Genomic DNA, 11,337 nt, shown 5'->3' with positions numbered 1-11,337 from the left:
CACACACACACACACACACACACACACACACACACACACACACACACACACACACACACACACACACACACACACACACACACACACACACACACACACACACACACACACACACACACACACACACACACACACATATATATACAGAAAAGTCCAGGTTTAAAATACCAGAATTACCCTTTAAGAGACAAATTTTAATTTCACTGTTAATCTCCCTCTCACCTTCCTGCCTTTGTCTTCCCCCTCTCCCTCTTCCTCTTCCTCCTCCTCCTCATCCTCCCTGGGTGGTGACGGGCAGATAGGAATGGGCGGTTCTTCCCCATTGGCCGCTAAGGCAGCCAGCGCTTCCTTGGCGGCAGCGGCATCCTCATCGTCCTCCTCCAGCAGCTGAGACGGCAGAGTGAGGAGACGATGTAGCATCGAGGCCGAGGAGCGACGGCCTGAAGGAGAGAAGATACTCAGATCCTTTAGCACTGTGACCACAATACTGAAAATATGAGTGAGGATGCTACATTAAATCCGTTTCCACGGTAATAACTTTTTTTATAATGTATTATAAAGTATGTGTGATATTTATTGTATGTGTGCCTGCAGAACTGAGTCCACAGTTAAGTCCAGTATGGGGAAATTAAAGTATACCTTATCTTATCTTATGATATTGTATCTTATCTCATTATACGTTGTCTTACCTTAGCTTTGCTTATCTTAACTACAGGGTTTGATTTTTGATTTTTCAATAAATATTTATTGCTCATAATAATAAAGAAAGATATTCAGTAATTGATAATGCACTCGATTTAAAATCCATTCCAAGTTAGCTCTTACTATTTTCGATTTGATGTCTTTATTTTGATCATAAAAAGGATAAATAGAAAAAAAAAAATACAAGAAAAATGAAGAAATAGCAATACAAAAAACAAAATTAACCATTCCATTAGCAAGCACTGAAACATTTTACTTTACTTGTGCGAAAAGGATTGGAAGAAGTTCGAACATATCTAATCCTACCCCTTTATTCACTATTTTCTGGATAACTGGATTGTGTTTTGGCGTTGCTGGAGCTCCATATTGAGACTGTTTCACAGTTTGTTTTGTTATATTTTGGGCCTTTTTGCCTCTATTTGATAGGAAAGCTGAAGAGAGACAGGAAATGTGGGGAGTAGAGAGTGGGGGAAGACATGCAAGAAATGGTCGACCGGCCGGGAATCGAACTGGCAACCCCTATGACGAGGACTGTAGCCTCTGTATGTGGGGCGCTTAGACCGCTAGGCCACCAGCGCCCCCTGTTTCACAATTTTTACACCACAGATTGGAATACCAAAACTTTTCCTTGTAGTCCGAACACTCATAATCTTTAAATTCAACTCCCCTCTTAAGTTATAACCTCCCTCTCTTTAAAATAACAATCTTTCAATATTTCCTGGCAGGAGATTTTTCCTTGCCTTGTCCACAATTTGTGCAGGTTTAAAATCCACAAGGTCAAATAGTTTCAATATTTTGGATTTGCAGAACAATGAATTTGTGTGTTCACGGAAATCAACATTATGAACTATTCTGATGGCTCTCTTCTGTCGTACTGACAGTGGTTGCAGTGAGCTTTTATACGTTTCCCCCCAAAACTCAGTACAGTAACGGAGATAGCGTCAAATAAATGAACAGATGTAATCTATTTATGAGCAAAATCTAATAAATACTACACGTCAGTTTGTATCATTCTATTTATGACACATTTAAAATACTTTAAATCAATTATATTTTGATATCAAGGCTTTACTGACTCACATAACCTTATAGATTTTATCATAGAGATTAAAGGGATGTGAGGCGTTCAATGACACTCCGAGAAATGTTATAAAAATGAACACAATAAATCATGTAGACCCGGTTGCAGATCCAGATGTGTTTTTTTTTTTAACACAAACTGTCCACCAGAGGGCAGTGAGGAGCCTAACACACAAAAACGCCCCCCCCCCCCCCCACACACACAGCAGACAGTGTGTTTACTAAAGGAACAGAGCTGGTACAGTATATATGTGTATACAGTATATACATTAAGAGCCTCCCTCTGTGCATTACGCTGCAGCAGAAGTCATTAAGGGTGTGGTTGATGTTGGTGTGTGTGTGTGTGTGTGTGTGTGTGTGTGTGTGTGTGTGTGTGTGTGTGTGTGTGTGTGTGTGCAGTAATAGGAACTGTACTCAGCAGTTCAAAAGGAAGCTCTAAGTGATAACAGGACAGATTTATGTTTAATTTCTTTGTTTTTTTTTTACTTTTAAAACACTCCACAATCCAGATTAAGATCATTTAAAGCTCCATTATTTAGATTATATTTGCACAACTTTATAAAAAAAATTTTGGTAACCTTTTTTTTTTAATTTGGTTGCCATTTCATTATTTTAGGTATTTATGTATTTATTTAATGATTATGTAGTTTTGCAATTTTCAGTATCACATATACATACATTGATGAAAAGGAAGGAAATAAGTGCTGGTTTGTATCGTTAGCTCTATAAATACTATTTTCCTGTGAATGTGCTTTTTATAAGTTCGATTTTTTTCTGTTCCTTCTTCTAAATATTCAAACAATCAATAATTGTGATTAAATCACTGAATTTAGAATGTAGTCTGAATCAATAGCATTTTGAACCATGTTTAAATTCTATTAGTTTGCATTTTAAAATCTATTTTTAGGTCCATATAAACAATGTAAAGGAATTGTTTCCATTGTCATGATTTGCAAATCAAATGAATGCAATGAGGTGTGCGATATGATCTTCTTGACTTTTAGATTTGTTATTCAAATCACTGCTGCACTGCTGCACAGGAGAGGTCTGAAACCATGACGTAGTTGTAGAAAACAGCTTCAAAGTGCTTATCTTATCAAATAGTGTTCTTTTTGTTGATGGACAGCACGATTACACATTGAGAAATATGCAGGGGTGCATGTACAGTGTGTGTTTAGTCTGCGTCAATAAGACGTGCAGTAAGAACTTACTTGAGGATATTTTTTTTATTTTATATTTTATATCACGTGGAACAAACATCATGTGGTCTCATATTTCATTCTGCTCTCAAGGAGGTGTTTTAAGTTTAAAGTATGTTTCGATGTGAATCAGCTGACTGAAGGTGTTGTGCACAGCGGAGACGCTCAGCTGGGGGCTGCGGCTGAGTGACAGGTCTCCACAAGTGCTTTTTTTTCTCTGTTGCTGGAATAATAAAGACCCAGTTTCGCTTCTGGCTGACACCTAACCACGTTCACATGCTTACTTTTCTCAGTAAGAACGAGTAGACAGAAAACTGGACACCGTGAGTCTAAAATATGTTTCTGTTCAGTTCCCTTGTTGAAGTAAATCCACATGTTGTAGTCTGAGCCTTCACTTTTATGACTGTATGTCCGCGGAGATTATGAGTCTGCTTCACACGATGATATTCAGCATGTTTAACATTTTGAACATCTCAATACAATCCGTAGCTGTTCAATACTGTCAGTTATATACATTATGTCATGAAGGAAATTTTGATTCAGGGGAACATGACATTGACAATGAAAAAGTTTAAGTTTTACTAATGATTAAATCGATAATTAATCGTTAATATTTTCAAAGATCAATCACCCAAAATACTTGAAATGTACATCCCTATTCAAAGATAATTTAGCTCACTCCCTGATGTCCAGTGATTCCTGGTTAATGCCACATTTTGCACTTTTCAGGAGTTCCACTTTTGTTGCTCTGTTTCTTTGATTTAGTTTCCAGTGCTTCATCAGCTTTTGTGATGTAGTTGTCTGATAACATCAGTCTGATAAGCTGCATCTATATGCTAAGTTGAAGTTTCTGACTCAGACTTGAAGTACTTTGGTGATATTTTTGGTTAAATCCAGTTTTACACAAAGTATAAATTACTCTGTCAACTGAGCCGTCTGAGAAATGTTTCCCAGTGAAATGTTCAAAAGCACAGTGGTGTAATTATCTGTCACAGCTGCATCAAGAAGACGCTGAAGTGTCTTGACTACAGTGTGCAAAAAACATGCAATTTAAAAAATGATTGTGCATTACAAATGACTTCTTTAAATGAAGTGAAGATGTGTCTGTTTGTCACCTGAGGGGCTGTGGGGAGGTCCAGGTGAGGGTCTAGGTGTCACTGCTCCTTCCCCGCTGTTCTTATGACCCTCCTCTTCATCAGGTGAGAACACCTCCATGTCTTCCAGGGGCGTCCAGCGGGGATCTTGCTGGGGTGAGGACGGGGAGGGCTCCAGGGTCACGGAAGGGGCTGGGTGAGGCTGCACCTGCGGAGCGCTGCCTTCACTTAGACTCTGCCCACCTTCATCACTGCACCACTTCTGACCAAAGACTTTGTCCAGGATGGGAACCCAGTCCTGAGAGGAGGAGAGGACGGGGCGAGGGTCCGGGTCTGAGGGAGGTAGGAGGATGAGGAGGGAGTAGAAGAGGGTAGTGGGGAGGTAAGAGGAAGAAACGACGGGATAGAGGAGGTGAAGGAGGACAAAGGAGGAAGTGAAGGAAGCAGAAGAGATGAGAGGAGAAGCGGGGGCAAAGGAAAATAAATTAAGGATAAGGAGAAAGGAAAAGGAAAGAATGCATTGGAGGATATAATGGGGGAGCAGATGAAGGGAGGTAATAAGGGGAAGAGAGAGGAATAGAACAGGAAAGGGAGAAGGGGGAGATGGAGGAGCAGGAGAAGAGAGGAGAGAGACGAAGAAAAGAAAAGAAGAGAAGAGGAAGAGGAGGAGGAAAGGAGTAAGGAAGAAAGTAAAGCAGAAATAAGTAAAAGGTAAGGAAAGGTAGGAATGATACAAGGAGAGAGGGAGGATGAAGTTGAATGAGAAAAGGGGGGAAGACATGAAAAGGGGGTGGGAGAGAAGTAAAGAAAGAAAGAGGAAAATAGGAGTTAAGAGGAAGAAGGGAATGAAAAGAAAAAGTAGAAGTGAGGAAGGAGATGAGGAAGGAAGACAGAGAGGAAGAAGAGGGAGAAAAAGAGAGTGAAGAAAGAGATTGAAGGAGGGATTTTTTTGGGAGGTCATATAAAGGAGGGATAAGAAGAAAAAGAAAGGAGATAAAGGTGAATTCAATTTAAGTATACTTTGACACTGCTATGACATCACAGCAGGGGGAGGGGCTAAATAAACTTCTTTTACTCACGATCTCTCCTTGCTGTCATTTTGGATGAAGGGACATCAATGAGCTCCTCCCGGGCGTCTTCAGAGTCGCTGGGTGAGATGGAGTCGTTCTCAGAGCCCCTCCTCCTGCCACCGCCTCCTCCTCCCCTTCCCTTCTCCGCCGCTCCTCTATCGAGCCGCTCCTCCAGCCCCTGCTGCTCGCGCTCCATCTTTGTGATCTCCAGCAGCAGGTCATCGAAAGATGCCTCCACGATCTTTGTCAGTTCCCGCACGGCAAAGTCCAGGACCTGCTCCATGACTGACTTCAGCTGGTCTGTAGGGAAGAGACCATCATCATCATTATCATGAAAATAAACATCCATAACTTTGAAAAAAAAACTCTGTTCAAAAACAGCTTATTTTGCAGTTCAGCATATTTCCCAGGACTGTGTGGGCGTGGCCTAACTCTTTGATTGACAGGTCAAGAGAGCGTTCACAGCCTGCATGTTTTAGCCGTCTGACTCTGAATCTAATGACATGAAAACTCAAGGATATTAAAATTATTCATTTCAAATGGTCTCTGAGTGCTGAGTCACAAAATACTTCAGAATCAGGACTTCTATCATTTATTAGTTTTATCACTCCGTAGTCTCCAGTAACCAGGACCATGGGATGCCCGGAGCAGCGGAGGCTGAAGTGTAGTATGTGCACGCAGAGGAGCTCGGCTCCGGGTGTCAGACGGAGCTCTTTGTCTAAACTCTGAGCTATTTGGGGAAAGTTGGTGAACCGGTCCTGAGGAAAGTTAGTGAACTGGTCCTGGGGAAAGTTAGTGAACTGGTCCTGGGGGAAGTTAGTGAACCGGTCCTGGTGAAAGTTAGTGAACCGGTCCTGGGGGAAGTTGGTGAACCGGTCCTGGGGGAAGTTAGTGAACCGTTCCTGGGGAAAGTTAGTGAACTGGTCCTGGGGAAAGTTAGTGAACCGGTCCTGGTGAAAGTTAGTGAACTGGTCCTGGGGAAAGTTAGTGAACCGGTCCTGGGGAACGTTAGTGAACGGGTCCTGGGGAAAGTTAGTGAACTGCTCCTAGGGAAAGTTAGTGAACCGGTCTTGGGGAAAGTTAGTGAACCGGTCCTGAGGAAAGTTAGTGAACCGGTCCTGAGGGAAGTTAGTGAACCAGTCCTGAGGGAAAGTTAGTGAACCGGTCCTGAGGAAAGTTAGTGAACCGGTCCTGAGGAAAGTTAGTGAACTGGACCTGGGGAAAGTTAGTGAACCGGTCCTGAGGAAAGTTAGTGAACCGGTCCTGAGGGAAGTTAGTGAACCAGTCCTGAGGGAAGTTAGTGAACCGGACCTGGGGAAAGTTAGTGAACCAGTCCTGAGGGAAAGTTAGTGAATCGGTACTGAGGAAAGTAAGTGAACTGGACCTGGGGAAAGTTAGTGAACCGGTCCTGAGGAAAGTTAGTGAACCGGTCCTGAGGGAAGTTAGTGAACCAGTCCTGAGGGAAGTTTGTGAACCGGTCCTGAGGAAAGTTAGTGAACTGGACCTGGGGAAAGTTAGTGAACCGGTCCTGAGGGAAGTTAGTGAACCGGACCTGGGGAAAGTTAGTGAACTGGTCCTGAGGGAAGTTAGTGAACCGGACCTGGGGAAAGTTAGTGAACCAGTCCTGAGAGAAGTTAGTGAACCGGTCTTGGGGAAAGTTAGTGAACCGGTCCAGGGGAAATGAGCTAAGCCTATTCGGGACTGCTTTAGCCACTTGGCCGTGGCTTGGCTCAACTCAACCGCATCTCAAAGTTTCCCAAAATCACAGCAGTTGGGAAAATAGAAGAATGACAACAAGCTGTCATCTTCAGCGGTGGATGTGCAGACAGAGACACACGAGCACAACGGTGCAAAGAGCAGAGAGACAGCTATACAGACAGATTTATAGGCAGTAAGTGATTAGCAAACAAGCTAACAGCTTACACTGAGGGGAGCTGGCTGAGACGTCAGGAAACGGTCTGAGCAGGAGCAGAGTAGTTTTGTTGAACATGTGTGCAAGTGACTCAGTGTTTCTTTTCTGATTGGTTAGATATTTATTACATCATAAATATCAGTTGAGTTCTAATATATTTAAATAGTTTTTAGTTTTTACATATGGTCTGGAATATCACAGGTAGAGCGTTTTTGTTGTTTTGGGTTACCAGAGGCTTTAAGTCCAAAAAACTGCAGCTCCTCAAGTATCCACTTGAGGCTGTCTCAAAAAGTGAGTCAATCCCCATATGGCCCCATGTTTAAATATCAGACTTTACAGCAGAAATAGGCATGTTTACAGCCTGGAAAAGATAACGTTTGGTCACTATATCTCATTTTTGTATTCATGACAAAGAATGTTTAATGTAACTTTCATGTTTTTATTGTTTGTTCATTTTAATTTACATTTCTGCACAGCAGGGGACGCATAATGAGCTGGAGCTCAACATGCTCCTGGAAAGCTCCATCAGGAACACAGAGACCTACAGCTGAGTCATAACACGCCTGTCGTCACGGTAACCACATGTCTGGCAGACATGTAAATAATCCACAGGGTGAGCTGTAATTAAAGGATCCAGGTCAGACAACAGCACACTCTCAGGTGAGTTTTCAGACCTTTAGCAGCGTGTCACAAACAGAAACTCAGATTCTGCATTATTGATTAATTCATGGCTGATTTATCTTTTTTTACTCTTTCTACTAAAAAAGTGAAGATCAGGGAACAACAGCTCTGAAACTGTAACCCAAAACAGATTTATCTAGATCTTTAACCACCTAATTTTCTCCCCAGGATTGGTTAATCCAGTTCACTGATTACGAAATATCATCTTTTCTGAACATCCCTCACTAACCTGCACAGACATGTTTTTATTGTTGTGTTTTATTTCAGCATACTGTGTGAGTGTAGTGTGCAGAGTGTGTGTAGAGTATGAGGAGATTGGGAGACTACAGATGTGTGTCATTGTGTAACCACTGATAATATCAGTAAAGATGAACTCTTACCCCCACAGAAGAGACATCACCCTGCTAACCCTGCGGGGCTCCTAATTCACATCACCACCCATTCACTATACATTATCCCTTCCTTCATCCGGATAGAAATACAGACTTTTATTTACTTTTCTTATTGTGAAAAGATTTTTTGGGGAGATCTTCAATTTATTTCATCAACTTAAAATCTGTCAACATAAAGGTTATACATTCATTTGTTAGTTATGCTGTAAGGTTTTTATTTTTAATCAATTTCACAGGATTCTGTTAACCAACAAATCCTTGAGTCAGACCATGACACTGTTATAACAGTCTCATGAACAGATGTATAAGGTAATGGCAAAAAAAGATTGAAGTCTTGGTGTTCTGCTTCACAAATAAGGAAGGTTGTAACTGTTATTATTGTAATCATTATTATATGAATCATTGCTTTAAAGCTGGGGTTGGTAATCAGATTTAGATAATCTTTTTGTCATACTGGTTAAAATGATCTTTATGTCCTGATGGCAATCAATACATGATGTGTTCCTAAAAAAGAGTGAAAAAAAACTGCTATCTACAGCCAGAGTAAACCTGGGAAAACACCAACCAATCACCGTTTTTTGGCTCCCCAAATTTTAAACCAATCAAATCCCGTCCAGCCGTTCTGCCCTCCTCCTGCACGTACATTTCCCCGGCGTGCACTCCTCCGAGTCCCCGTCTCCTGCCTCTGCTTCCCCTGACTCTACTGACTGCCCCTCTCGCTCGTCCTCGGGCCTGTCCCCTCTGACCTGATGAGGTGCTTTGCTCAGGACTGTAGTCCGGATCAGAGTCTAAAAAGCTCTCACCAACAAGCAGAATAATTAATGACGTTCAGCAAGTCCTACAGAAAATATATATTTATTGTAGCGTCCGTCTGGACGCTGTAATGATGACGAGCCGATTCGTGAACACGTTGAGTTTTAATAACCGGTCACTGTCGGCCGTGATCACGCCAACCAACAAAACAACAATCAATGTTTGAATGAATGAAAAACTTCTCATCTCCTCTCTCCCACTCGCACACTCTACACCTCTCCTGATGCCTTCACTGACTGTCAACACTGTAGGAATTAAGAACATCTACACTGAACACGTTTAACAAACAGTAGAGTTGTTACAGTATTATATATGTGTTATAACTTTTCTCCTGATATCATGTCACCGGTACAACTGGATAATGCTAGCATGACAGTTGTGAGTACTAACAGCAGCCATGTTTGTTTGTGTTTTTAACTTTCACTATGATAATGTTTTGGTGAGGACCGGTTTTGAATCAGTCACGATCATATGGTCGAGAATCAGCGGCGCTCGTGCATGTGAGCGGGGGGGGGGCGTCGTTTTGGCGGAGCTCCGAGGGAGGAGGGGAGGGGTTAGACGGAGTCCTGAGGAAAAGCTACAGTCAAATTCATGCTGGTTTTCCGAGACTACCAACCCTAGCTTTAACATATATTTATCTTATTTAATTATCTATGTATTTCTTGTATTCATCTCATCTTGTTAAAGCTACCTTATTTTTAACTTTTCTTTACACTACTAGTTATTTTAGTAATTTAACTGTATTGATTTTATTTTATTTTAAGTATTTTATTTATAATCATGCCTTTTTATAATATTATTGCTGTTGTTTTCTGTCACTCTGTTATTCCGTGAAGCACTTTGGGCTGCATGTTTTTATGTATGAAAGGTGCTATATAAATAAAGTTCAGTTGAGTTGAGTTGTTCCAGCTTTAACAGGGTTCCCACTCTTTTCCAGAGATCATTTTCCAGGACATTTCAAGGACATTTTCAGTGATGATCAAGCTGGTATGACAGTCTAAATTAAGTTCCTAATTTAGTTCCTAAATAATCTAATATGTTCCTCTCAGTGGAAGTCTACATTGAAAGTCTATGGCTATCCATGAAATCATCTCTTACATGCTTTAAAATGATGGCAAATTGATTATAGAATAATGCAACCACAGATGTACAGCACTTCACTTTATTAGTGCAACCAAGTAACAATGATGGGCAACTCTCCTCTCAGCTTTCTATTTTCTCAAAAATATAAAATTAGCTAAGAAAAAAACAAAAGAGCCAGCAAAGGAATCTGGAAGCTGCCATACTGAAATAAATAAATAAATAAATAATAATCAGAGGATCAGTGCATAAATTGACCTAAATAGAACTAAATGACAAAAATGGCCACAAATGTTGAATGGGGATGTGTTTTCTTAACTGTCAGGTCGCACGCAGTCATGTTGGAATAATTTTCCAGGACATTTGACTTTTTCTCCCATTTTCCAGGTGTTTTCCAGTACTGGAAAACTAGTCAACTATTTTCCAGGTTTTCCAGGTTTTCCAGGACGCTTGGGAACCCTGTTTAATATGAGATCTTTTTAAACGGGTCTTGTAAAAAGTAAGTCTTCAACGGCCAGTTTGGAACCACCCACATGTTTTTACGCCCTTTATTAACACAAGCAACATTATGTAATGTTGTCATCAGCCAGTATAAAACTCAATGATAGAAAGACAGATATTCCTGTTTTCTGTAAGAGTTTTTTAAGATCAAGTTGAATGGCAACCTGTTTGAGAGTCAAAGGTGGTGAAAATCTTAACATGGCGAGCGCAGTGTTTTTAAAAGAAAATCTATAACCTATATTTTAATCTGGCATTTCATTTTTTCATAGCCTTGTAGTTGAATTTTTTCTCATTGTTTTAAAAAATGATTTTGCCAACAAAAAAGTTAATGATTCGTTGATGACATCATTATACTGGTTTCCATTCTGTGAGCAAACCAAGCGGCAACCTTTGCAAGAATTGAAGCCAATGCGGAAGTGTTAAAATTGCAGTTCATTGAGTGTCCGCTATAAGCTGGCTTGGGAAGTACCAGAAACCACATACACACAAATTCAGAAAAGACGATCTTTACAGCAGAAATAAACATGTTTACATACGAGTGTAGTCTGGACATAGACTGTAAATAAAAATGGACAGCGTTGCTCCGCCTCTTCCCGTTGTACAGTTCTGAAGCCAAAAAATCCCTCTCCTGGGCGCAGCCATTGTGCAGCCAGAGCCTGCGAAGCCTTTGTAATAAGCTCCGCCCTACAGCGTAACGTCACAAGACGCTGTGTGTCCTTTGAAGTTTCGTTCTACGGCGGCCGTGAATCAAAGCAAACCCTGAAGTAAAACCCCGTTTTTTAAACTCTAATAACTAACGAAAAATTAACTTTT

The 11,337-nt window shown here is 41.0% G+C and overlaps 1 protein-coding gene across 1 annotated transcript in view; it reads right to left on the bottom strand.

The window, feature by feature from the left end:
• The window catches only part of si:dkeyp-113d7.10, a 37,253-nt gene that overhangs the window by 8,385 nt on the left and 17,531 nt on the right, over positions 1–11,337 (bottom strand). Inside the window, exons 2-4 of the mRNA XM_034710840.1 lie at positions 5,155–5,445; positions 4,097–4,408; positions 223–440 (exon numbers count right to left, since the gene is read on the bottom strand). Of these exons, the coding sequence (XP_034566731.1) occupies positions 223–440; positions 4,097–4,408; positions 5,155–5,445 (821 nt within the window). The remainder of the gene's footprint in view (positions 1–222; positions 441–4,096; positions 4,409–5,154; positions 5,446–11,337) is intronic.

This window comes from Notolabrus celidotus, chromosome 20 (assembly GCF_009762535.1).
Source record: "Notolabrus celidotus isolate fNotCel1 chromosome 20, fNotCel1.pri, whole genome shotgun sequence".
Classification (NCBI taxonomy): Eukaryota; Metazoa; Chordata; class Actinopteri; order Labriformes; family Labridae; genus Notolabrus; species Notolabrus celidotus.
This window is presented reverse-complemented; position numbering and strand designations above follow the sequence as displayed.